The 27,650-nt window shown below is 43.2% G+C and overlaps 1 protein-coding gene across 6 annotated transcripts in view; it reads left to right on the forward strand.

The window, feature by feature from the left end:
• The first annotated feature begins 1,358 nt into the window (after positions 1 to 1,358).
• Positions 1,359 to 27,650, forward strand: part of LOC136148383 (transducin-like enhancer protein 4) — a 150,025-nt gene continuing 123,733 nt past the window's right edge. For 3 of the 6 annotated variants that reach the window (XM_065907889.1, XM_065907890.1, XM_065907893.1), the window contains exons 1-4: positions 1,359 to 2,264; positions 3,099 to 3,196; positions 4,267 to 4,330; positions 5,542 to 5,586. In XM_065907889.1, coding sequence (XP_065763961.1) covers positions 2,220 to 2,264; positions 3,099 to 3,196; positions 4,267 to 4,330; positions 5,542 to 5,586 — 252 coding nt within the window. In that variant the 5' untranslated portion in view covers positions 1,359 to 2,219. Of the gene's footprint in view, positions 2,265 to 2,591; positions 2,810 to 3,098; positions 3,197 to 4,266; positions 4,331 to 5,541; positions 5,587 to 27,650 lie in introns of those variants that run through there. The other 3 variants (XM_065907891.1, XM_065907892.1, XM_065907894.1) reach the window with 1 other exon arrangement.

Consider the following 27,650-nt stretch of genomic DNA (forward strand, 5'->3'; position numbering starts at 1 on the left):
GACTTGCTGCTCTTCCCAAAAAAATCGGGAAAATGCGGGGCAGTCTTCTTCCTGATGATCTGGGAGAGGGAGCATCTTGGGGCGTGAAGGGCCGTTTTCTTCCCTGTGGCGGGGACCAGCATCTAGATGACACTATTTTTCCCGCTGACCAACTGATAGTGTGCGGGGTGCAGGTGGCTCTCTCGACAAGGTTTCTCTGGGAATCGGGCGACCCCTGCCCACCTCGGGCTTCCAGTCCCACCCCGAAACTCCACGCTGACGCCCCCGCGACCCCCAGTCTGAGAGTCCTGGGGAGCTTCCTTGCAGAGTTGTTCGGGGAAGGCGGCCCCACTTCGGGGTTAAACGGCAATCACAGCCCGCTCCGGACTCAGAGGGCACCCCCCCCCCTCCTCCCGCGCCCCCGCCCCCCACCCGGGTCAGCGTCTTGCAGCTCAGTCTTGGGCTCTGAACAAGAACAGGGGCCCGAATCCGCGTTCACACGGAAAATTATGCCGGCTCCAGCGGCGCGTAAAATTGATGTGAACCGAACGAAGTGGGATCGGCGTGATCCTCCCTCTCTTGTCTCAACAGGGGTTCCGGAGCGTTACACAAGGCCGAGCTTGTCTCTTTAAGGAGACACTGGACCCTAATTAGTCCGCATTCCTGGCGCGGACCGGAGCAAGGGGCCGAGGATGTTTGGGTTGGTGGGAGGCGGGAAGGAAGACGAGACTCGGAAGATCTTCTGACTAACTTCCAGTCTTACCGCCCCCAGTACCCTCTTTATTTCGCCGCCACCACCACACCAACATCCAGTTCTGAAGATGCAGCCAGGGCAGCAGCAGCAGCAGCCACCGCTGCTCCCAGGCCCACGTTACTTTGATTGACAGCCGAACAAATGTTTCCCCGGTTCGAACGCTCGCGCTAAGGAACGTCAGCCAAGGCTAAGCTCCGCCTTGGGCGTGCCCTCTCCGCCCCGCCTCCGCTCACCCTATTTCGTTGCATTCATTGGTCCGAGCCACGGACGACGCCCGGGCCCCACGTGGGTTCCAGCCCGGCCGGCTCCTCCCCTCTAGCTCGCCATTTGTCAGCAGTGAAATGATGGGCAGTAACACAGAACGGCGATTAATGTTCAGCCACCTCTGATTGGTTGTTGGAGACGCCTACTGCGCCGGGGGTGGGCGGGACGCTTGGAGAGCCCCCCCAAAGTGGTCGCGTGGCCGGCCGGTGATTGTAGTCAATTTGGCTGAATCCTCACCTACCGTCGCTGGAGGCGGACTACATCTCCCGGGATGCTCCGCGGTCCCTCCAAGGACGGTTGTGAATATGTATCAGAATGTTAATGATTAGCGGCTGCTAAATTTGGTCAAAGAAGTCACCTACACAGAGTGTGTTGTTAGAGCTGTTCTGAGCGGGTGTTTCAGCTCTTGGCTGCTTTCTTCCCCCTCTCACACACTTGTATATTATTTTGAGGTGCTGTTCGCAGAGTTTGAAAGGAGAGAGAATTAAAAAAAAAAAAAAGCCGCAAGCGTTTCACTCTTTTATTTTTATAAACCCCTTCAATTTGGGGTTAAAAAAAAAGACAAGAAAACAGGAAGGAAGAAAAATAAGGAAATGAGATGTGGTAAAAGAAGCTAAAAGGTGCCTTTTAAAAGATCGTTGCTGTGAGGTGAAAAAAATCTCCAGAGAAACCAAAAGCACCGCCGAGACCTCTTCCGAACCAAAGGAGTTTGTGTTTGCTTTTAGGAAAGAAGAGAGAGATCATTCATTCGGAGGAATAACAACCAATTAAAAGACAAATAAAAAAAAGTTTGGAGTGGGACGCCGAGTGAGCCAGCGAGCGAGCGGGCGGCGCTGCCGGCGGGCGGTGGGGCGCGGAGCTCGCACTTTCCCGTCCCGGGTGAGCGGCGCGGCCGCGGCGCCGGGCTCGGCGGGCGCGCCTCAGCGGAGCGAACGTCGGAGCGTTGCCGCGGGAGACGCGCGCCGGACAATGCCCGCGGCGGGCCAGTGACGCCCGCGGGGAATGCGGAGCGGTTCGGCCGCCCGCACCCAGGCGCCGCCGCCGCGCGTTCTTGCTGCCCGCGTCACGCGAGACCCAGCGGGGTCCGGGACCGTCCGAGCCGCCACTCGGACCCGGCCGGCCGCCTCCGCCGCCTCCGCCGCCTCCTCCTCCTCCTCCTCCGGGCCATTAAAGCCAATGAGCCGCGCGCCTCTGCCCAGCGCAGCCAACTAAATCGGTTTGGATGATTCGCGACCTGAGCAAGATGTACCCGCAGACCAGACACCCGGTGAGTGCGGGCGGTGGGGGCGCGGGCTTGCCGGGTGCCGGGGGAGTCCCCGCGTCGCCCCCTGCGCGCTGAGTTGTGTCTTTGGCCTGAGGGGCGTGGAGGGCGGCCCAAACCCCGCACGCAGCTCGAGAGTCGCCCTCCACCCCCCGCCCCTGCTCTCCCCGGGCGCGGGGGCACTTTCGGAGAGGGGGTGCGGAAAAGCAATTGAGTTGTAGCCATTTTCTTATTGTTGTCTTTGAAGCCCCTGGAAGCCGCGCGGAGCTGTTCGCCGTCCCCGCGCCGCGACTCCTGGAGGAGGGGTGGCGAGCGATGGAGGAGGCGCGACTCCGCGCCGGGGCGGGGAGGGCGCCCTCCGCGGCGGCGCGGCGTGTCCGGCGGCGGCTCGGGAGTGCGGGGCGCCGGCCCCTCGCGCCGCGGGCCCCGGGGATCAGCGAGCCAGCCGACGGACCGACCGGGAGAGTGGCTGCCGCGTGCCCCCTCCCCCGACCTGACCGCGGCCCGACGCCATGGCGCGCGTCCCCCCGACGGGCCAGTTTCGATTCCGGGTGGGGAGGCTGTGGGCGCGGCGCGCCGGCCCCAGGGCCCCCGCCGTTGACGTGGGAAGGGAGCGGGGTCTCGAACCCGCGGGGTCCTGGGCGGGCGCGAGAACGCGGGGCCCCGGGGCCAGCCTCGGCCCGGCTGTGTGGCCAGGGGAGGGGGCGGGAGGAGAGTTTTCCTGCTTCTTTGCCTGCGATGACACCCCCAACCCTCCCGCCAGTGCCGCGTGGTGTTTTCTCCATCTCTCTGCCTCGCTTCTGCCTTGGGCTAATTAAATATTTTATTGTTGTTCTTTAGGCACCGCATCAGCCTGCTCAACCCTTTAAATTTACAATTTCCGAGTCCTGTGATCGGATTAAGGAAGAGTTTCAGTTCTTACAGGCTCAGTACCACAGGTAAAGATATTGACTTTAGCTGATCCTTCTGTTTGCTTAGCTCTTGTCTTCCCCCAACATACACCCCCCCCCCCCTTTTTTTTTCCGCCACCGCAAAGGTATTACTATGTTTCCTTGTGGGCAGAAAGGGCAAGTCAAGGCCTCTTTTCCTTAGGCAGGTGTAAAGAAATGAAGCGTTTCCTCCTTTTCCCGTAAATTAAAAAAAAAAAGACCGAACAATCGAAACTGGGGACACTTGGAAAACGCTGAGGCCAAACTTTCAATATTGATTTATTGGGGCCAGGCGAATGGACGGTTGGGAACATTCTGGGGCCTTTTGACTTTCTTGGTCCTTTATTATTCCGGGCTTGATTCCTTCTTTCTTCTTTCTGCCATTCCACTGAAACCGAGAGCCCAGAGCCTTAGGAAGTCGCCAAGTAGGCGATTTCATTACTTTTATGCTGAAAAGATGTGTTGCTCTGAAGAGACAATCATTAGATCTTAGAGTACCTTTGAAATATTTTTCTTTCGCTGGATTTTTAATGGCTTGTATTTCTTATTTCATAAATTACGCAACCAAAACAAGCCACTGAACCTGATCCACGCCTTGCCCCTGGGTGGTGGTATTCAACTTGTCTCTGTTTTGGAGGGAAAAAATAAGACATCATTCATAAGACATGCTTGATTCATATTTTCATTAATCTTTTCGTGGAACATTAAAGAAAAAACTCCCTTGTGACATTTTTAGGGGACTTACTCTTGTTTGGAGATGTAGGCATTATTGATGTTTATTTCCTCCTTTATGTTGTATTTAGTGAATTTAGTGAATATTCATTTCTGAATGAGATTCTGGAGTTAATTGGCTAGAGGGTTTTTTCTTAAGCAAAACCCCCCACATTTGATCCTTGTTGAAAGGACAAGCCTGGACTGGTTCCACTTACCCTTTTCTCTCCTGCCTGTTTTTCAGTAATGAGGGTGGTACTTAAGATGATAAGGTATTTTGTAGGTGATGATTTAGAGGCGGGAATGTGTATTTGAAGGATGTAAGTCAAGATCTGGGTTGTACTTAGATTTCCTTATTTCTTGAACAGCCTGAAGCTAGAATGTGAGAAACTCGCCAGTGAGAAGACAGAGATGCAGCGGCATTATGTGATGGTAAGAAAACTGTGTCGCAGATTCAGAGTACCTTTTAGTTTGGGGTACCAAAAGCTAGAAATACGTTCAGATTGCTGGAGGCTGCAGGGTTAGAGGATAGTTGCTGTGCAGCGTAGTTGAAGTTGTGGGAATGTGACCATTAGCAACCTGTAATTCGAGGATGTTCTAACTTGCCTCTGACAACCAGCTTTGATTTGAATTTTCGAAAAAGTTTAGTTGCACAGGGTATAATTTTCTGTGCTTTGTTTTTACAGATTGAAAAAAAAAAACCTCATTTACATTTCGTTTAGAGTCATAGGCAAAATGTTTTTGTGTTAGTGGTTTTCTTTGTTGTTTTATTGCTCTTGCTTCAAACAGATTTTAACCAGGGAATTTTTCAGTAAACTGTTAGTTTTAAATGTTTTAAAATGTTTTATTTCTTTTAAACAATGGTGACTAAGACAAGACACTAGACATCTTTTCAGGTTTTCCCTCCCCATTCTTCCTCTACATTGTATATTCCTAGTGTGTGTGTATTTGCGTGTGTTTTGTGGGTTTTCAGTTTCCAGTACTGTTGAACTGTGGATTGTTTTAGCCTCCTGTATAACCGATTTGTTCTGCCAGAATTTCTTTAATGCCAGTTATACTACATGTTTAAAACAATCAGATCTGCTTTTTCAGAGGTATTACCAAGTGTATTTTTACGCTTGTTCATAAAGGCTCTAGAGTAACTCATTCATTTCCTATCAAGCCTTTTTCCTTTGAATGCATGAACATGAGTAGTGTCCTTAAAATGAGAAGCGAAACTCTGAAGTAGCATCACCTTTTCAAATAGTTCATGTCAAAGCCTCTGCATTTGTATGAGTTGTTGTTTTTGTTATTAACTTGCCCGCTGTGCCTAGGAATTAGTCCATAGAGTACCACATTTTCATCAGATGTTTGTGAGTCATCCACTTGTGATGTAGAAAGATCATTGGAGGTGTTAAGAATGCTATGTTTGAGCTTGTTTTTCTTACTTTTGTGAGTTATTCTCTTAGATTCTGTGTCTTAAGGTGGCTTTAGTTTACTAAGCTGAAGATACTCATAGAGTGTTCTTCCTGATGTGCCACCATTGGAAGGATGGATATTTTGGTTTAGGCGAGGCTTTTATGTTTACTTGGGGACATTTTGAACAAACTAGGAAGCTTGTTTGATGAAAGGCTCAAAATTAATTGCTTTTCCTTCTTTGACAGTATTATGAGATGTCCTATGGGTTGAATATAGAAATGCACAAGCAGGTAAGCTATTATTTCTTTGTAAGTGTTTTAAATAACAGTAATACTGTGCACTTTAAAAAGGAAGTTGTATGTTTTGCAGTTTGATTCTGCACGTTTTTGTGGCCACCTGTATTTTAAAAGTCCGTGTACTGGAGAGAATGCTCTTTATTCAGGTGTGTTTCCTCATCTGTTTAGCATATTATCTTCATTTTAATCATTTAACAATGTAATTTAAGGTGTCTGAATGCATATTAAACTTTGTACACTTTCAAAAGCAGGGTGCTGAAATTTTAAAATGTTTTCTTTTTCTTTTGAAAGAATTAATTTATGTATTTTGAACATTGCAGACTTGCCTAATGAAAGCTTTTCTTGGAAAATATTAAAATGTAAAATTGTAAATTGTCTGGAGTTTTCCTTGGGTTGGTGTGAAAGAATGGATAGAGGGTGAGCTGGGAGGATCAAAATGAAATCTGTGGCACTACAAAAAGAAACTGATGTAAATTCCTTGTACTGGCCCCCAGAGACAACTTAGTTGGGTCTTACCAGGAACTGTAACTGTTCCTGCCAAAATTTGCACGACTACATGAGCCTGATAGGAGGATGTGATAAGGTTAAACCCTGGGTCTTGAAATCTAGCAATTAGTTCTGCCAGAAAAACAAAAAGAGGGAAGAAAAAAAAAGGTTAGTCCGAAAGTGTGAAGAGGTATGACCGAACCAGACTTTTTTTGCAAGAGACTGAATAAAATGGCTTGGTTTAAGTTTCCTAGAAAGAAAAATAGCATATATGTATAAATACTGTTTGGCAATAATAATATTAAGAGACGTTTGTTTTAAGTGATCTCCTAGTGAAAGTGCTTCAGATCTGTGTCATCAGCCATTTCGGAGTAGGTGTGTATGTGTTTACCTGCTGGAAAAAGATGAGGGAAAAACAGTGCTTTTCTTCTCTTATGTTCATGGATTTCATTACCTTCTAAGATTAAAAAATGTAAAATGATCACATATTGTTAAGCTCTACCATGTATGGATTCCTTTTTCAATATGGTTAATTATTACATACTCAAAACATACTCATATCTTTAAAAGATGACTGGTAGACAATAAAAGCAGTCAGATAGCATTTGAAAACAAAAAAGTTGGGGGGAAAAAAGCGTCGTTACATTGATTATTTCAGATAATTTTTTTTTTTTACTTCATGTGCTATTTGGTTATGTCAATATTAGCATTATAGTATAGTTTGTTGCATGTTAAAATTCTTTATTATTTTGGCATCCTTGCCATGTCTGTTCAGATAAGTCATGTAAATAACTCCTGCTTAAACAAAATCCATAAAACTTATGCTTGGGTTAGCTTGAAGCCCCTTAGCTCTACCTTACATAAATAATTCACATGAAAGATGCTGTTTGTTAATTATGCTCAATACATGATGTCACTTTAGATCTGGATCTTGTACATGTCCTCCCCCCCCCCCCCCCCCTTTTTTGGTCCTTATCCACCACCCAGTACTAATTAGTGTCTTTTTAAAGATTGGACCAGGTGATTAATATCCCTTTATTTCTCCTCCTGTATCTTATTACCACTTAGTTTCCAGATCTTTTTATACTGTTTACAATTCTGAGAGGCGCAGAGCTTGTATTTGGCCGTATGTATTTCTTTTAGGGGGCAGGAGGTGCTCTATAAGATCCCTTAATTTTGCACATTTTATACTTCTGTAATTCTGTCATCTTCTTGTCCAGCTGGCCTCAAATGCCATCCATTTAAAATTGAGAATGGACTACATTTTCCCTTTTTTTCTCTTGCTTTTAAATTCAATCATATCAAGAATCCTGAGGGCAGTTTATCACATTATGAAATACAGACAGCCCTGCAAACCACCTACTTATTATATTTTCTTTCTTTCCCCCCTTAAGCACAGAGGCATATCTGTCTTTATTTGTTTTCTTAGGCAGACAGCCTTGGTTCCTCTTGGCCTCTCTTCCAGATGCACTCGCTGGATACCCTCGTAATGGAAAGCAGCAATAAGGCAGGGAGGTTGCCCTGCGGCATAATTGGGCCTAGTTCTCAAGATCGGGTTAGGCTTATTCACTTATTAGATTTGTGTCTCTGAAGGGTTCAAGAGTAGGAGTCCCTGGAGTCCTTGGAAGTACCCTAGTAATTGGTGGCCCTGATATTTGAAACCTTTGTGTATTTTTTGGTTAATGCTCCTGTTCTTGGCTGCTGCCAGCCACATAGTATTTATTTTTAGAGAAATTTTTCACTGGAACAGAAAATGATGGCTGTGCTGGAGTCATGACTCTGTGACTTAGCAAATTGATAAAAGGATAAAAGCCCAGAGCAGTGACAAGCGGGGTGGGGGGCCCAGTATTTATGGTCCCTCCCCTTTCTGTATGATGTTCATCCTCAGTCACCCTGTGCTGACTCTGATAGAGGACTGTAAAGTGAAACCTATGGGGAATTTGTCATTCTGAAATGAAAGCTAATGTAATTAGTACCAATTAAAGTACATTTAGTAAATTGGATTTAATCTTAATTAAGCCTGCATAATGTTGCCAATTTTTAACAATTATGTTTGAGAACATAATTAATTTAAATTTTGGTAACTGAGTAAATAGCATTAGTCTGGTAGAATTAGTATTTTTTTTTTTTTTTTAAAGGGGAACTCAGTGACATGACATGGAATCAGAGCATAAAATGTGAATCTAATTTCTGGTAATCTTTAGTAGGATCAATAGAGCTGAAGTTGGGAGAAAACCCAAAAAAGTTAGAGTGGAGTGTTCTAGGCTGTAAAGTGAATTAATGTTTTGCCACTGTCTTTAAGTTCTAGCATGAAAGTGAAGATGATAAGTGGGACATGATTGGAAATGGCCCATGTTTTGTTGTGATTTCTTCATAATGGGATTTTTTAAAATGAAAGAACCTTAGCCTTCATTCCTTAAGGATTTCCCTCAGTTGGGTCTTTCTGTTTTTTTGTTTTGAATGGGACAGGTGGTGGCCGGTGGTTTAGTTGTTACTTTTTTTGTCCCCGCCTGCTGATTGTTCCTTATACATACAGAGTGGTTTCTAAATGGGTCAGTGACCGTGGCAGAACAGGGTGGTGCGTTCTGTTGATAACATTGCTAAATGCTGCTTGTTGCCATCCTTCACCTGTAATGCTGTAATTAAAGAAGAGGCCCTGATTTAATCTGACAGCAGGCAGTTACCACTTTAAAAAGTGAATATTGGATGTAGATTAGGAACAATGGATATGTAAATTCGACCTGTAGGAACTGTAAATGGAGATGAACATACTACATTTCGAGAACATCTATGATTTTCTCATAGTTAATCGTCTGCAACCTGCCAATCTCTTTGCATTTAAAAAATCAGCTTAATATTTGAATTTTAGAAATCGAAAAATATTAGAAGTCTGCAACACTTAGAACTTGCATTCTAATGTACTGCACACGTATATGTACATGTCTCTGTCTTTGTATGTGAATATATACATGTTTTGAAGAAGGAAATGGTGACTCACTCCAGTATTCTTGCGTGGAAAATTCCATAGACAGAGAAGCCTGGTGGGCTACGTCCATGGGGGTCACAAAGAGTCGGCCACAACTGAGCAACTGAGCACCCACACGTGTTTAGGTTGCACATATATGTGTATATATACAGTTATTATTTTTTTCCAATCAGAGCAACAAACTCCTGTTTCACTATAAGCCATGTAAATTTTATTATAAGACTTGGGCCACAACCATTTGAGTGCTGCTAAAATATTAATTGAATAGAAATGAAAGGGCCTTGCCAGCTGATAGGATATCATAATCATAGCCTCTCTGGTCGATGGTAAATGATGATAAATGACATTAGGAACCTTTTAGCAAATTGTAATAACTACAAGGAGGGAAGCAGTATGGATTTGCATTATATCTGATACCCTCTAGTACCAAGTGGATTGCCAATACTGCTTGTTTAGCATTTTCTAAGGGCAATAGGATATTGATTTCTGACTTACAAGGAACAGCTCTATTTTCACCATTGAAAAGTATTGCAGGTTGTTAAGAAGAAATTGACTTGAAGAGGCCGACTGCTGCCCATCATGGAGCAAATAAAGCAAAACTGCCGAAGCATGGTGGAGCAGCGAGACGGGCCCTCAGCAATTTGTTGCTATTAATTTACCATGCTCGACAGCAAATCAATCGGCATCTACTTCATCTGCTGGAGAAAATGCTGTCCAGGGCAGATAAAAGGCTCGGCATGGTACAGAGAATAGACTGGATTGGCCAAAAGGAGGCTGCAGTTAATGTGTAAATAAGTGAAATCAAGGCCACAGTTGCAGAGGAAGCTGTTGTTAATTAGGTTGGTGCTTTTTCGTGAACTATTTTAGAAAGCAGCCGAGGATTTGGAGAGTAAAAAGAGATTTATTGAGGTTGAAGTAATACCCGACTGGCCTGGCATTCCAGCCTGGAGTGTACTTGATTCTAGGGCGCAGTAAATTTATCTGGGGACAGCGGTTGCAGTGGAAGCAAGCACTTTGTTTAAAGTTCTGTTTAGACCAGGTTTCCCATAAGGAAACTTTGTTTGTGGAGCTTTACTAATTTCTTGTAGGTGTCTTGTCTTAGACTGTAAATGCTTGGATTGGAGGAGTAGATGCAGGAGCAGGCAAAAATGTGGCTGTTGTCTTCTTACGCAGTGACAGCTTTTCAGGAGTGAATGTGATAATGAACTCTTGTGTAATAATGAAAGGGAATTGTCGAAGATGGAATGTTTCAGCACAAAGTAACTTAATAAACCAGTGAAAATTTTGCTGCCAGAACTTTCTTTTGCTATATAAACCTTAGGAAAATAATCTAGAGGGGCTGAACAGTGGTGGACACTGCCGGACCAGAAATTCTCAAAGAGCGATTACAAGTGAAATTTCAATAATTGTGTGAGAAGCTCCAGATATAGTTAGGAGAGCATGGAGGGGAGGAGGCTTGTGTTTTTGTTTTTCATTAAAGGTTTAAAGCCACCCCTTCTAATTTATGATTACCTATCCTTCAGTAGTATTCTATAATTAGCATTAACTAAAGGGAAGTCATTAGTGATCATTTTTCCCCTCCTCTCTGATTGGACATTTTGGGATGAGGTTTAGCTTCAGTCTTATTTTGTAAGTCTAGATATATGTAGATTTTAAGTAAATTTTTTCCCAAAGTGAGAGGATCTAGTGTTTGGACAGTTGAAACCGAGTGTCGGTGCCTCGGGCAGGGCACGGGAGCTGTTGTTTCACATGTCACGGGATTGTCTAGAGAAGGAGGTCTGGAGGAGGAAATTTAACCAGTCAGCGTGTGTGCATAATTAGCATTTTCTGGATTGTGTGGGTTTCCCTCTTTTCTCTTCTTGCATGTTGGGTTCTTAGTTTTCTTTCTGAGGTTTTATAGAATATCTGAAGATTTTTCACCTGAAGCAGTGATTGTTGAGTGGAATTGGAATTTCCTTTCAGTAGACATGAATGTTTATTACCTATCTGACTTGTGCTTACAACTGATCTGGGCACATTGCCAAAATTCTTTAATTCTCACAAAGATCCTAAGAAAGGGATTATGACCCATCAAAGAATGATTAAACAGGATCAGATCTGCACAGTGATACAGTTATTAGGTAGTGGATTCTGGGTTTGAGATGAATTTACCTGGAAGGGTGTGCCCTGGGGGATGGGTCTGCCTTTGTTTGGAGATCAGGCCCTCGCTCTTTTCTGGAATGGAGAACTCCTGGTAGGCTGGGCTAGTCCTTGGGCTTGCCTTTGAGCCACTGCACTTTGGGCTTATACCCAGACTCCTGGAGTGTGGGGGCATTCTCTGCATCTCGGCCTGGAGTCCGGGCCAGAGGCTTGGCCTGAACTCTTTCTCCATCTAGACTGCTTTCAGTGGGTGAGAGGGCTAGGGTCGCTTTCGCTTGGAGTCTAGTCTCCCACACATGGGGGCGAAGAGAGCTGCTTATTTATCAAGATGAGTTTGCTTCCTCCCTGGGTAACCTATTTCTCATTTGTTTACCAACTTGCTTTTCCATTTAACTTTTATCTTTTCCTTGTGGCCTCTAAAACTATGCCTGAAGACAACGGGCTGTTTGTTAATCACCATCTTGTGGGTTTTTGAAGGGGGAAGCTGGGAGGGGAAAATGTGATGTTTTGTGGCCTCTTTGTAGTTCAAAAAGAGGTTCTTAGATGCAGGAAATCACTCACAACTCAAACTTTTAAATGAAGGCAAATGTTTTGCTTATACTGTTGAAAGACTTTCTTTGCAGCATTCAAACGAAGGGATAGTTCCTTTCTCACTGCCCCTTAGTCCCCACTGGGTGGTGCTTGTTTTTGTCCCGTTTGCTTTATTTGCTGGACAGAATTCCTTGTATCCTAAATGATGTTAGTTTGAGCTGGGTTGAATTAGTGGACTGAGGGATAAGATGCATCTTTTTAGATGCTGTTCCAGCCTCAATGAGGCCAGGATAGTGCAGGCACTGGCCCTTGGTTCTTGCCTTCTTCATTTTGTCTTTCCTTTCCTAGAATTGTACTTTTTTTTTTTTAACATAGACTAGGCGAAGGCAATTGTGAATTAAATGTTTCAGATGTGTGGTTAGAAGCAATTTGTGTTTGTTTTTAGTGAGAACGTTTTTATTTGATATGACTGTGTAGACTGGCTTATGGCTTCAGGACAATAGTAATCCCTTGATGGCTCCAGAGCCAGTGAAAGGGATGTGATACTTAGATGTTTTCCCTTTCTCCCTCCCCATACCTCCTCTTAAAAACCTCTGGTACTTTAGCCGTGGTGGCAGCTCCAGTGGTCTAGTGGCTCATTTACCGTCAGTTCTGTTGGTTGGGTTGTTGGAGAGGAGTGGGAGGCAGCACGTGTAGGTGCGAAAAATGAATATTTACACTGATGATGACAGTTCGCGAGACTGAGGACTTGCCTTGGTCAGAGTAAGTTCACTGAAAAGAGAGTTCATGAAACTATTCACTCCCAAGCGGGAAGGGCCTGAGAAGTTTTAGTCAGAAGCAAAAATTAGAGGCATTTTAATGTGGCCTTAGTAACAGCTGTCAGTGGTACTTGCTTTCTGTCTGTAAAGAGGGATTTGGCTGGCAATCATCAACGCAAATCTATATGCCCTCTCTGTTTTCATTGAACTTGACCTAGTGTTTATGCCAGGCTTTGACAGTTTCTCTACCACTGAGCCCAGCTTTCTTCAGAGTTGCTGTGTGTAACTGTAATCCATCCAGGGGGACAAAGGGAAGTGTGGGTTTTCTTAGCTGGATTGTCAAAAAAGCAAAAGAAAAACATTCCCAGATGCCGCCCAGGTCCTCTGCCATCTGGTGCGTGGGTCACTTTGTCATCATTTTTGAGGATTTTGCCCACAAATACTTCACAAGTTGTATTGTGGAGGGAGCTTCTGCGATAGATGGAGAGAAATGCTGGCAGCCCTCCTGGGATCCACCTACAACCTGTCCGGCCTGCAGGATCTCGGCCCCCATACTCACCCTGCAGCTTAGGCAGGAGAGGTGGAGCCAAGGAAGATGAATATTGACTTTCTGATTTCCTTGCGAGCGTCACTTAATTGATATTATTCTAATTGGAATTGTGTTCTTATTTTTGAAATACATATTCTGCTTCTGAAAGTCTGTGGGTTATTTTGGATAAAGAGTCTGAAAATGCAAGGAAATATAACTGAAAGAAGAATAATTGTAGAAATTACGAGCACTAGTTCCCCGTAACACCTTTCTTTACAGAGAGCTTAAGGCGTTTTATGTGTTCTCCTTAATCTTCCTGATGTTCCTGTAAAGCAAGTAGCAAGCTTGGATCCCTGTATTTAGTTTTCAGTGGAGTACCTGACAGTTTGCCAAGCAGTGTCATTCCACTGGCCCCTTGAACAGATGACACCGGGGCTTAAGGGCTTAAGGGACTAGCCTGGTGTCACAGCACAGGAGGATCAGCACGCGGGCTGGTAGTCCGGGGTTCACGCGGGTCAGCGGGCGTCCAAGGTGCTGCTGGCAGGAAAGGAAGCAGTAGGTTTCTTGACTTTCCTCTCAGGGCTCCGTGCACTGGCCGCACTGTTTCCAAACACCAAACAGTGCACTTGTTTCTGGGAAGTTCTTGGCTGTGTGCAGCATGAGGAGATGGGGATGCTCCTGGCCCTCCAAGAAATGTTAGAGTGTTGCTAGAGACCTGATCCCTCTGTGTGTGTGAGCCCAGAGCCTCCCTCTCCTCTCTGCTGTTTCCAGAGTCCTGCCCTGCCAAAATGGAGGCTTGGGATCGCAAATGAAAATAGGAAGCCTTTTTCCACTGTGAGCACAGCGCTTAGTGAAACTGGCTGTTTTCACATTCCTTAAGTATACTGTGCAAACACTAGGTATGAACTTGTTTCTCGCCGGCCTCCTCGCTCCCACGTGAAGTTAAGGCTGTGTGAGAACAGGTGTGCCGATGGCCTCTGCTGTGTCCCTGGTGCTGAGAACTGCGCCTGCCACACAGTAGGTGTGCATGAAATACTTGGTAAATGAGGGAGTCCCCGCGTTCAGCTCGAGGTAGCCAAGAACGTGGACGGTATTTTTAAGGGTATATGGAGGTTGTAGGGTAACGAACGTTGAGCTTCCAAGCCTAGTAAGGCCTGTGGGTGCCTACTTATTAAATTTGTGGAAAAATGACAGGAAAGATGAAGTAAAAAGCAGCTGAGTTTGGTTTGCTTTTTAGGAGCAAGTTAGGCTAGTTTAAAGTAGAATACATGTATTTTAGCATGTGGGATTTGCCTTCTTAAAGATAGAAACATGAATCTTTCCTAACTGAATTTAAAATTCAGTTTGAACATCCCTCTATCACTTGTCAGAGTGTATCTGAAGAATTCTTTTACTATTAATAGGTCTGTGTACTTGTGGTTTGAGTGAGTGTGGGGAGATACTGATCTTAGGCATAGTGTGATATGCTTAGCTAACTTCTTTTCAAATCAGTAAAAATGCAAGCTTTTGCTTCTTTTCAGGGGACAAGGAAATGAAGATATCTTAGTTTTTTATTGGTGGGGAGGGTACCGTGTCATTGAAAGTGTAAGAATCAATCCTAATCATAACAATAAGTGATTTTAGAGAGCTTGTTTAGAGGTAATATTTTACTTATTCTCACAATAACCTTATGAGGTTACTGCTCTATATTATCATTGTTATTTCCATTTTGTATTTGAGGAGGCTGAGGCACATAGAAGTTAAATAAATCCTTGAAATCAGCCTACCGGTAAGATAAATCCTCGGTTTGACTCAATTTCAGATCACTGGTATGGTAGGTATTTCTGCTGACTCTCCAAACATTTCAGATGCTCTGTTTGGAATACTCTCCTACGTCCACCAAAGTGCTTTCCTGAATCAGGACTCAGATTCCCGTTCTGACCTTGCTGGTACCCAGCTGTGAGATGTTGCCGTGTGCCTTAACTTCTCAGCGCTTTGCTTCTCTTGGTTTCAAATAAAAGTGTAAGTAAGCACTGAGATCTCTTAGTTCTTTTGTCTAAATGGCTCTTCTGGTTATTTTCTACGACCCAATGGACAGAAATAGAGACTTCTTTTCAGTCTCAGAAAGTCCCTTTTAACAACTATTTTCAGAGGTTTTTGTTCTTTTAAACTCCAAAATTAACCTATTGTATTTTATATTTTATAGGATACTTTCTCATCCATGATTTTATTTAGATTCCAATAATGTTGCTAAAGCATTTCCCCATCTTTTGGATGAATAAAATGACTCCAGTGTTAAATGACAAAGTCACTCTGTTAATTAGTGGATGGTTCATAACTCACTGGCTCCCTGAAGGCCATCATTCAGGCCAGAGTAATGATGCACAACTAGAATAGCTATTGTAAAACGTTTAATATTGATGTCATATGGTTTCTTCTGTTTGTTTGGTGTTTTTTTTTGGCCACGATACACATATTAATAGTTCTCTGACTGGGGATCAAACCTGGGCCCTGGCAGTGAAAGGCCAAGTCCTCACCGCTCGACCACTTAGGAATTCCCTAAAATTAAATATATTTTGTATGTATATAATTCTAGTGCTGCTTTAAAGTGATTTGTTTTTTACTTTTCCTTTGGCATATATAGTGTTGGAAAAGTATTGGAAAATTTAATCATACAGCTTCTAAAATCCTGTAAATCGAAGTGTGGTCCAATAATATGTAGTAGTTTATTACCTGTTGTGTAATTAGCTCTGGTGGCTCAGTCGTAAAGAATCCACCTGCCATTGCAGGAGATATGGGTTTGATTCCCTGGAGAAGGAAATGGCAACCCATTCCAGTATTCTTGTCTGGGAAATCCCATGGACAGAGGAGCCTGGCCAGCTACAAATCCTTGGGGTCACAAGAGTCAGACACGACTTAGTGACTAAACAACAGCAGCAATTAGCTCCTGGGATTAGTTTTGCTTCCAGAATCCAGTGCAGATGTCAGTTCTTTAGCTAAGGTTTACCTTGATGATGCTCAGGGTAAAGCAGGCCTGTAAACTGGCTTACAGTGAATTTGAGAGCTTAAGTGACTTACATTGGGTTTCTTGCATTGTCTTTTACTTAGAGTAAAGTTTGGACTTTTCAACTTGGCTTATAAGTTAGCTGTAGGTAAAAAAAAAAAAAAAGTGGGGGGAGAGGGGGAAATATATAATCTTGGCCTTTGATGAATGAAGGACATAGTAGAGATCAGGTTCCATCACTAAGGTATGTGCTCCAAAAGAGAAGGTGGTTTGTTCCTGCTGTATCTCTGACACCTGAAAACAGTTTTTGGAACTTAGCCGAGGAAAGGCTGGAACAACTGAAGGGATGGCTTAATTTTTCATTTGTACTGCATTTCCTATAGTAGAGTGTCAACCATTAGTTTATGAGCTTTATTTCTGAGCTCTTAAGCAGGACTCATTTTTATGAAGAGCAACAAAGGTCTCGATAGGCTATCCAAAGTTAGGAGTTGTCATTGCAGTTCTCTGCCACAGGCCCTTGAGCTGGTGAGGGGAATTTTTAAAATTGAGGATTGGATTCATGTGATTTTAAAATGACCAATGTTAGCAAAAGGTCTATTCCTAATTTCATTGCTTGACAGTAGTGGCTTGCTGTTGAGTTAACATTTTGAATCAATTTTGTGTGTAATGAAAAAAAAATTTTTTTAAGAATTTTCCTTTGAGCAGTGTTAGGCTATTGTAGACAGAAAAAAACAGAAATCAAAAAAAATCTTACTATTGCCAATATTTTACAACCTAGAACCATGTGCTGTGTTCCTAATTTCATAGGTATGGCCACATCTTATGTGTCTTTCTCTAGGTTAAGAGAGTATCAGTGACTTTGTAGTTACAGATTGTCCATATGTATTGTTGTTCCTTAGTTGCTGAGTCATGTCAAATTCTTTTGCAAGCCCATGGACTATAGTCTGCCAGGCTCCGCTGTCCATGAGAGCGCTTGTCCAGGCAAGAATACTGAAGTGGGTTGCCATTTCCTTCTCCAGGGGATCTTCCCGACCCAGGGATCCCAGGATCGAACCTGAGTCTCCTGCATTGGCAGGTGGATTCTTTACCAATGAACCACCTGGGAAGTCTGTCCATATGTGTACCTTTGACAGATATTAATGATAATACCAGGTAACAATTGAGCACCTACTGCAAACCAGCAGGTGCGCTAGGTGTTTCAGATGTATTGATTTGTTTAAGTGAAGTGAAAGTCACTCTGTGTCTGACTGTTTGCGACCGCATGGACTTGTACCGTCCATGGAATTCTCCAGGCCAGAATACTGGAGTGGGTACCCTTTCCCTTCTCCAGGGGATCTTCCCAACCCAGGGATAGAACCCAGGTCTCCTGCATTGCAGGTGGGTTCTTTACCAACTGAGAGCCACAAGGGAAGCTCATTGATTGGTTTAAATCATAGCCCTTAATTAAGGAAGGGATCTGGTTGCCACCATTGTATATGAGGAAAGTAAGGTAAAGAGAAGCTAAGAAATTTGCCCAGGACTTTACAGGGTGTAAGTGGCAAGAGTCAGCCCAGCCTCAGCCCCCCCCCAAAGGACTGTTTTTAGTATGGGAAGCTTGTTTTGTTTTTGGCTTTTACATGTACCTAGCTAGCCCACTGTGTTCTGCACACAGTGAGCTTAAAAGTGTTACAAATAATAGTGGGTCTACTATTGGGTGTATATATTTGTATCAGAAAAAGCTTTTTGTGTTCCCAGATTAGCAAATTCTCTGCCCCCTAATCCTTGTAGAGAAGCGCTGTGGCGGCAGCAGCCTTGCCCTGAACTCAGGCTTCTTCTGCCTCACTGCCCAAGCCCTGCTCTGGCTCTGCTTCACTAACCATACAAGTGGTCGGAACACTTCTTTTTTTTAACCAAGTGGAAATAGCTTTGGTCTTCAGATTCAGTTTTTAATTTGCAAAACAATTCCTTTATTTGCTTCAGGACTTTCTGCTATTGTAACAGTCGAGTGGAAACATGGGTTGAGGGTAGTTTTTCAGCCAGGTTTGCAGGGCCATGCACGCTGCCCTGAATTGGTTAGTTATTCCAGGTTGGGGAAAAGTAGTATACTCTTTTGTGAAAAAGTGCACTGGGTCACTGAACTGATGGTTCGTCTTTATTGTAGATTGCACTGCTGGCTTATGGCCTGATGACCACAGGCCTATATTTTTGTGCTTCTGACCATGACATTTCTAAAACAGGCACAGTACCTTTTGTAACCACCTGGGAATGTCCAGAGGACTGAAAAATTATTGAGTGCCTGCCTGGGATGAGAATTGGAATTGGGGGGTCCTTGACTGGTTTTTAAAGTATCCACAGAGTCCTTGAATTTATATGCAAAACCGTGTGCCTTTTTCTGTGGGAGAAGAGTTCATAGCCCTCATTGATGCAGGGGGAAACCAGAACCCGAAAGGAGTTTGAGAACTATTTCTCTAGGGCGGTGCTCTCAGACAGAGCAGCTCCTTTCTCCCAAGGACGTTTGGCAGTGTCTGCAGATACTTCTGGTTGTCAGAGCTCAGAGGTGCTACTGGCATCGAATGGGTAGAAGCCAAGAATCAGCTTTGTCTGACTTCTGTAGCTCATTGTATCATCGCGAGAGAACCTGTAAAACTGTACTTGTCTTTTCAGGTGTTCTCCCCTTCTCATGATGATAAGCAGAGTTGAGTTGGTGGTAATGGGTTCTTATGTCAAGTTCAGAATGAGGATGTTACATGGTTTTCTGTAATCATCATTTTCATTGAAAATTTCTTGTTTTTTAAGTGAGGCCAGTTTGTCTTCGCTACCCATTGAGGGTCCCAGAAATTAGTCACTTTTTACTTCCTTTCTGTCGTTGTTCAGTCACTAAATTGTGTCCACTCTTTGTGACCCCGTGGACTGCAGCACACCAGGCTTCCCTGTCCTTCACTGTCTCCCTGAGTTTGCTCAAACTCTTGTCCATTGAATTGGTGATGCCATCCAGCTGTCTCATCCTCTGTCGTCCCCTTCTCCTCTTGCCCTCAATCTTTCCCAGCATCAGGATCTTTTCTAGTGAGTCAACTCTTCACATCAAGTGGCCAGAGTATTGGAGCTTCACCTTCAGCCTCTGTCCTTTCAATGCATATTCAGGGTTGATTTCCTTTAGGATTGGCTGGTTTGATCTTGCTATTCAAGGGACTGTCAAGAGTCTTCTCCAGCACCACAGTTCAAAAGCATCAATTCTTCAGCATTCAGCCTTCTTTATGGTCCAGCTCTCACATTCGTACATGACTACTGGAAAAACCATAGCTTTGACTATATGGACTTATGTCTGCAAAGTGATGTCTCTGCCTTTTTAATCCGTTGTCTAGCTTTTCTTCCAAGGAGAAAGCGTCTTCTAATTTTGTGGCTGCAGTCACCATCTGTGTTGATTTTCGAGCCCAAGGAAATGAAATCTGACACTGTTTCCACTTTTTCCCTGTCTGTCTGCCATAAGGTGATAGGACTGGATGCCATGATCTTTGTTTTTTGAATGTGGTTCCTTCTAGGTAACAGTTTTTTCAAAAGTATTGTCTTTCCATAGCCTTCCTCTGTTCATGCTGAACGGTGCCAGTGTTTCAACCATTTTCTGGAGGTACCTGTTTGGTTATTCCCAAGATAGGATAGACTGGTCCACCTGAGAATTCAGTATAACACCTTGGCTTGATTGGCTCCAACTGAGAAATTAGGGCAGCTCTTGCTGCAAGATAGTCCTTCTGCTTTTCCCTTTAACTTCTTGGTTAGATCAGTGTGTTGTGCTTGACTTTGTCTAGTCCTGATTACATGCGGTAAACAGAATGGAACCTGGAGTTTTCTAAGTAGCCTATGCATCTAGAATATGAGTTTATTATATTTTTAAATGTTTGGGCACTGTTCATTGAACTTGTTTTATTTGGGCTTATTTTTTCCCCTTGCATATTCTGTTGTGCCATGCTATGAATGTAGATGACTATTTTAAAGGCTTTTGATTTGGGGGAGAACACAGAACTGTTTGGAAGTGTGGCTTATTACTTCTAAGTATGTCTGTTTTGGTTAACCTCAAAAAATATTATAGTTCACCTAAAGTGGCCAATAAAAAACATAGTGGCAATTTCACAGTTACGTGCTTGAATATTTTTTGGCCTAGTTGGGGAATCCAGAGTGCTTGTTTGGGCTTTTTAATTTTTTTGGTTTGGACATTTTAGTAGAGAATGTCCTGCAAAATTCCAGAGTGTCCTTAAATTTTTTCTTGTATGTAGGTTCCAGGAATGTGAAGATGACAGCTCTTCCTTGTAAGCCTTTAAAAAAAAAAACTTTTTTTTTTTTTTTTCATTTTTTGAGGTTTCAGATTTAGGAGACCCTGGGTCAGACATAAAGCAGCTCATTTACAAAGGCTTTATACAGCTGACCCAGGAAGGAGACCCATGGTTAGGACCTACTTTAACCAGATCTAAGCAGAGCTGATAGGATTTCCTTACTGTCTAAGCAAGAACTCATAGCATATTTTGCATCAGTTTAGGATGTATGTAGAAAAAGTTTGGTGAGGTCTTTGTTGAATTTGTTCTGAGATGGTGTTCATGACAACTTTCCAGATTTATAACTTCCAAGTTTTCTTTTTTACAGTTTTCTTTTTTACGTTTGTCATTTTTGTTTGTTTGAAGCTCATACAGAGATTAATTTTCTGAATAGAAACTTTTAGCTTCTCAAATTGAAATACTTAGAACTAGCCCTTACAAGGGCTTCCCTGATAGCTCAGTTGGTAAAGAATCCGCCTGCAATGCAAGAGACCCCGGTTTGATTCCTGGGTCTGGAAGATCCTCTGAAGGAGGGATAGGCTACCCACTCCAGTGTTCTTGGGCTTCCCTGGTGGCTCAGCTGGTAAAGAATCCGCCTGCAATGCGGGAGACCTGGGTGAGAAAGAGCCCCTGGGGAAGGGAACGGCCACCCACTCCAGCATTCTGGCCTGGAGAACTCCATGGACTGTATTGTCCATGGGGTCGCAAAGAGTCAGACACCACTGAGTGACTTCCACTTCGCTTCACTTCAGACCTTATGAAGATTAAGAAGATTATAACCTAAAGACTTAAACCTGAAAAAAAGAACTAAATTGTCGTGACATCGTTTATTCTTCCCTTATTGATAGAGTTGCAGAGTTAAGTCAGTAGTGCTGGACACCCCAGATGGAAGGCAGAGGCGATAGTGGCTTGTAACTGTTCATTCAACACATGCTAACTGGTCTCATACTTTGTGGAGGCCACTTTGAGGGTTAGGGTGTTAGGGGAGATTGAATGCTTGCCTCCATGAGATTCTAATGCTCTAATGGCGTTCGGCCCAGTGTGGACAGTACGTGGCAGTGTGTGGTGATGACACGCTTGTGACATAGGTGGACATCTTCCTGGCTTGGAACTGATTAAGAATGCTGCTACAGAGGATGTGGGGACATTTTAGTGGGACCGCAGAGGAAGAGGTCTTTTGGACAGGAAGAAAGGGAGAGAGGAGGATTCCAAGTGGAAGGCACAGAGACAGGAAAAGTGATGTCCGTGTTCAAGTGGTGGTTACAACCATTCTCAGCCTGGTTGGTTGATAGAGGAAGTAATGGTTGAGGAGGTGGGTTTGGGAAGCATTATAGAAGGTCTTAAGTGCTACTTCTATTACATGGGCTATTGAAGGAAAGTGTAAGGAAGACAGTAGGGGAGGGACCATGTCTGTTTGCTAATTTGCTTTGTTCTCAGCAACTTGCACAGGGCCTAACAGCAAATGTTCAATAAATGTTGGTTGACATGATCTGAGTGGAGAGGGACATGAAGGAGAGAGGCTGGGCTGAAGAGATGACATGTCCTGGAAAGGAGGAATCCAAGTGACCCTGAATGAGGAGTGTGGAAATGAACAGAGAAAGACCTGAGACACTGACCTCTGTAAACTCTCAGCATCAAGGTACCCTTGAGAGAAGAGACCTTGGAGCGGAAACTCGGTCTTAATTATGCCAGTGGATGAGGTGCCTAGGGAGGAGGGAGGGATGGGAACAGAGAAGGAGGACAGGGAGTTTGTGGGTTCCCATCTGCCTCCATATTAGCACCTTCCCTTCATCTCCTGCCAAATCTGTTTTCCTGCCAAAAACCTCAGGGATTCATTTTCAGCAAGGTTTGTATTTGTGCCTTTATTCTACACCCAGACCACAGTGGACTTCGCCAGGCAGCCCTTTGTGGGCTGTGGTTTTTGGAACTTATCATTTTAAGGAGGTGTTAGACCTTTGTGTCAGTGTATGAAAGAGAGACTCTTCATCATTTTGCTTGATTAACTGCCATTACCTTTATATAGATGCAATAGTGGGAGTTTGCAAATTATCTGATTTTGGCTTTTATCCTTTTTAAGTTTGGGTTTTTTTTCTTTTTTTAAGATTAAGAATAGGTACAGAATCCTTTAAATTATTCATCAGCCATGGAAACTCTTTGCTTCAGTCATTCTTCTGTTGCTTTTACATTTTTCTGTCAGTCAACATCTGGATAGGTCAACGATTCTTTATCCATTTTGTGTTGAGAAATTTTATGTAAACATGAGGCTGAGTCTCTGTAATTGTCTTGAGAAACGACTGTATTTCCAAAGAAATAATTATTCCATTGTTCATTACGTATGAGCTAAATACCCAAATTACAATGAGTGCTTTAGTTAATGTGAATTACATGTGTGTGGTTAATTTTCTTTTTTTCCTAATTTGAAGCATATTCTGTATTTTAAAGCCTTCTCCCTCTTTTAGGACACTTGTCTTAAACTGGTCTAGCTGAGTGAGAACAGCAGTGATAGTAAGGAAAGTTAAGTAAACATGAAATTAAAAGGCCATAGAGTACATTTTGGTAAACCAAAATATTGCTTGGTGGCATAAAGCCACAGATCCATTCCAAAAAAAAAAAAAAAAAACATGCGGAAATGTGGTTTTGCTGTCTGTCATGCAGTCTGTTTCAACTGTCAGAAACATACGTTGCTTTATGGGGTATTTTTTTTAAGTCTGACCGCAGCTTTTAATTTCCTTCACTCCACCCACACCTCTCACCACACCCCCATGTATCTAGTGCTAATTTATGGGCGTTTTAAATGTAATGACATAATCATCAATCTCAGCAAAAGTTTCTTGTCTTAGGTATGCCAAGTATCACTTCTGTACTTTTGGGAACTTTTGTCAGAACACAGCGATTGTCCTTGGTTTTGAACTTTTCTTTCAAAGTTAAATTGGATCTTTAATAGGTGGTTTGGGGCCGCTTTTTACTTTTTGGTTTTTGTTTTGGCTAAAAAAAGTAATACAGAGATTTTTGAAAGAAAAAGGTTCATTCATGGTCCTGTCTCTGACCTAGGCAATAAGCCAAAGAGTCAGTATTCACTGTGTCTCCACTGACTGCACTGTGACTGGTGGAGAATTATGTCCCCCCACCACCCACCCCTGCTGTCGAAAAATACTGGACGAGGTTCAAAGGTTTATACATTAAATAAATATGAGCATGCTTTTATTTCATTTGAAAGTACAGGAGTATTGAGAAGCATATACCAAAATGAAACCTTCAGTTCAGTCGCTCAGTCGTGTCCAACTCTTTGTGACCTCAGGGACTGCAGCATGGCAAGCCTCCCTGTCCATCACCAATTGCCAGAGCCTACTCAAATTCATGTCCATTGCATCGGTGATGCCATCCAACCGTCTCATCCTCTGTCATCCCCTTCTCTGCCTTCAATCTTTCCCAGCATCAGTCTTTTCTGAGTCGGTTCTTCGCATCAGGTGGCCAAAGTATTGGAGTTTCAGCTTCAGCTTCAGTCCTTCCAATGAATATTCAGGGCTTATTTCCTTTAGGATGGACTGATTGGATCTCCTTGCTGTCCAAGGGACTCTCAAGAGTCTTCTCCCAGCCTCACAGTTCAAAAGCATCAATTCTTTGGTGCTCAGCTTTCTTTGTAGTCCAGCTCTCACATCCATATATGACTACTGGAAAAACCATAGCTTTGATTAGATGGACCTTTGTTGGTAAAGTAATGTCTCTGCTTTTTAATATGCTGTATAGATCGGTCATAGCTTTTCTTCCAAGGAGCAAGCATCTTTTAATTTCATGGCTACAGTCACCGTCTGCAGTGATTTTGGAGCCCCCCAAAATAAAGTCTGCCACTGTTTCCACTGTTTCCCCATCTATTTACCATGCAGTTAATGGGACCGGATGCCATGATCTTCGTTTTCTGAATGTTAAGTTTTATTATATGTGCTGCCTAAGCGAGCACTGAATGTTGTTTTAAGCCAACTTTTTCACTCTCCCCTTTCACTTTCATCAAGAGGGTTTTTACTGAAAGTGCTGCACTCAATATGTCAGCAAATTTGGAAAATGCAGCAGTGGCCACAGGACTGGAAAAGGTCAGTTTTCATGCCAATCCCAAAGAAAAGCAATGCCAAAGAATGTTCAAACTTTAGCACAATTGCACTCATCTCATACACTAGCAAAGTAATGCTCAAAATTCTCCAAGCAAGGCTTCAACAGTACGTGAATGGTGAACTTCCAGTTGTTCAAGCAGGATTTAAAAAAGGCAGAGGAACCAGAGATCAAATTGCCACATCTGTTGGATCATTGAAAAAGCAAGAGACTTCCAGAAAAACATCTATTTCTGCTTTATTGACTATGCCAAAGCCTTTGATTGTGTGGATCACAGCAAACTGTGGAAAATTCTTAAGGAGATGGGAATACCAGACCACCTGACTTGTCTCCTGAGAAATCTGTATGCAGGTCAAGAAGCAACAGTTAGAACTGGACATGGAACAACAGACTGGTTCCAAATCGGGAAAGGAGTGCATCAAGGCTGTATATTGTTTATTTAACCTGCTTATTTAACTTATATGCAAGAGTACCTCATGTAAAATGCTGAGCTGGATGAAGCACAAGCTGGAATCAAGATTGCTGGGAGAAATACCAATAACCTCAGATATGCAGATAATTTCTTATGGTAGAAAGTGAAGAGAAATGAAACCTTAGATATTTAAAATTCATTTGATTTACTGGTAACTGTGAGGTTTCTTTGACTTTTTTTTAAAAATGGGCAGCACAATCCTAAAGATTTTTTAGGATCTACTGTTAATTCAGCCAGTAACTTCCTGTGATCTTGACAAATCGTCTAACTTTTGTGGGTCTCAATTTTTCATCCACTTCCATAAAACGAGGGAATAGGACTGGATCAGTATGTTTTATAAGGTGCTGATTCCCAGGCTCCCTAACCTGCGACCGGGGCATCAGTATTTTTCTAAACGCCCTAGGGATGTTTCTGATTTGCGGCAGGTTTGAGAACCAGTGAACTAGAGGAGTGCTTCCAGACTGTAATATGCCTACTAATCACTGGGGATGATGGTAAAATGAGATTGTTTCTGTGGGTCTAAAGTGGTGCCTCATATTCTCCTTTTCTAATGCTCCCGTGATGCCCATTCTGTTGGTCCAACAACCACTTTTTGAGTGTCAAGGAGCCAAAATCTCCAGAATTTTTTTCCAAGTCTGTTAATTTTTATTTCCGTGGTATAGTTTTGGTAGTGCTTCGGAGTCCATGTGCTGCTTGAATAAAAGTCTCCACTTAGGATGTCAAGATTGATAGGCAGCGTAGTGTCTCTGTGTAACTTCTCATTGCTTAAGTTTAGACAAGCATCTCTGGAGCGGTTCAACAGATGGAAACAGTTTGAATGGTGCATTGCTTGAGTAACCTGACTGAGCTTCAGCTGGTGTCTGGGGTTGTTTCATGGCTATGGAGATGAGGGGCACTTTTCACTTCTCCCCTCTCTGCTCACTGAGACCCCACTCTGATAAGTACTTAATGTTTTTAACTTCTGTCTCCTTTCTTCTCATCCTTCAACGGCTGCCCTGCTTATATTGGTCTCTAGTTCCTGAGTGATACTTTTAGTGAATGGCAACAAGAATCGTGAAATAGTTTATTTTGTTGTAATTTACTTTCTCATGTTGGCACATTCTTTGCAGAAAATGAAAATTAAAGCAAGCAAAACTCTAATTTTGGAGTGTATTTTGTTGTGAAAGATGGGCAGGCATCCTTAAGCTGTGACATGTGTCATGCCCTCCTTTAATCCTGTCATTTAGAATTAAGAATACAGTATATAATTGTGGTATTTTATCTTTGTTTGTTGTAGCACAGTAGCAGACTAGCAGGCAGCGTGATCTCATGGGAAGACCCTGTGGCTGGGGTGTCTGCAGAACTGATTTCTAGGCTGTCCAACCCACACTGAAGTAAATACAACTGTGGACGCTTGTGTCTCTATACAACCAGGCAGGGCATCAGGGAATGCTCCTTATTGGAGCTGTGTTGGAGAATTTTGTGGCCATGAAGGGTTAGGTTATCTGTCACCTGTTTTTAAGTCCCAGGCACTAAGAAGGTACCGTTTGCATTGGAGGAACGTTGATGCCCGAGCTGTGCTATCACTGTGGCCCACGGTCTCGTGCAGGTCCTGCAGCTGTTTGCGGCTGGTGGGCTTCAAAGAGCTTGCACGTGCGTGCTTCATTGCTGAGTGTGTCAGACTCTGTGACCCTGTGTACTGATAGCTGCCAGGTTCCCCTGTCTGTGGGATTTCTCAGGCAAGACTACTGGAGTGGGTTACCGTTTCCTCCTCCGGGGGATCTTCCCGGCCTATGGATCGAACCTACATCTCCTGAGTTGGCAGACAGATTCTTTACCACTGAGCCCCCTGGGAAGCCCCAACCAGACTCTAATCAGTATACTCCTCCCTTCATCAGGAATATCTTTATTGTTGGAAAAACAAAACCAAGGAACAGCAACAACAAAAACCCCCCACCTAGCTGACTTAATTCTGAAACGAGCCCATTAGTTTCTTGCTGATAGGCAACAGTTTGGGGACTGACTACTTTCAGTAACAGTGCTTTGGAATATTAAATCAGAAAGTTTATCAGAGTTGTTTTATAAATTAGGAATAGATAAATTGAGATTCATACAATGAAGGAAAGTTTAACCCCCAGAATAAAGTAAATTTAAAGGCCACTTAGGTGAAAACTAAGATCAAGTTCAACATGTTTAAAATATTAAGTTAAGGCATCTGACACAGTCACAGGTAGGAAGCTGAGACACCCTGCAGCTTGTGTTTTGGTTAATGCAAAACTTATTTAAATTCTGAGTACTTCTGAATTCTTAAATTTAATGACTTACTTTAGAAAGAAATTTTGTTTTTCATTTTCATCATTTTCCTAACACAATATATTTCTGTAAGGCTCAACTGTTATCTGTAGCCTTAACTTGCTAGAAGCTTTGAAATTGAACCTGACTTCCCCTCCATTTCTTCTCCTCTCCCCCAGCCTCTTCTTTACTCTTTACTACTATATATAAAATTTACTGCATCCAGGGTAAGTATCTGTTTACCAAGAAAAGAGGAAGAGAGATCCTTTGCCAGTAGCAAAACATAAATACCGAGAATGTCTTTTCTGGGTCACAGTGCACGAAAGTGGAGAAACAGCAGATTTTCTGGGGCTGGGCCTTTGACCTTATTCCTCTTTTTCATCAATTGGAGGGACTGTCCTTTGTTATTACTGTGCCTGGGAGTCTGTCCTCCCACCCTCTACTAGATCTGGAACTCTTCCCCCGTACAGTATAAATTAGTGAGTGATGTCTTCTTAATTGAGAGACAGGAAGAGC

Source organism: Muntiacus reevesi, chromosome 17, assembly GCF_963930625.1.
Source record: "Muntiacus reevesi chromosome 17, mMunRee1.1, whole genome shotgun sequence".
Classification (NCBI taxonomy): domain Eukaryota; kingdom Metazoa; phylum Chordata; class Mammalia; order Artiodactyla; family Cervidae; genus Muntiacus; species Muntiacus reevesi.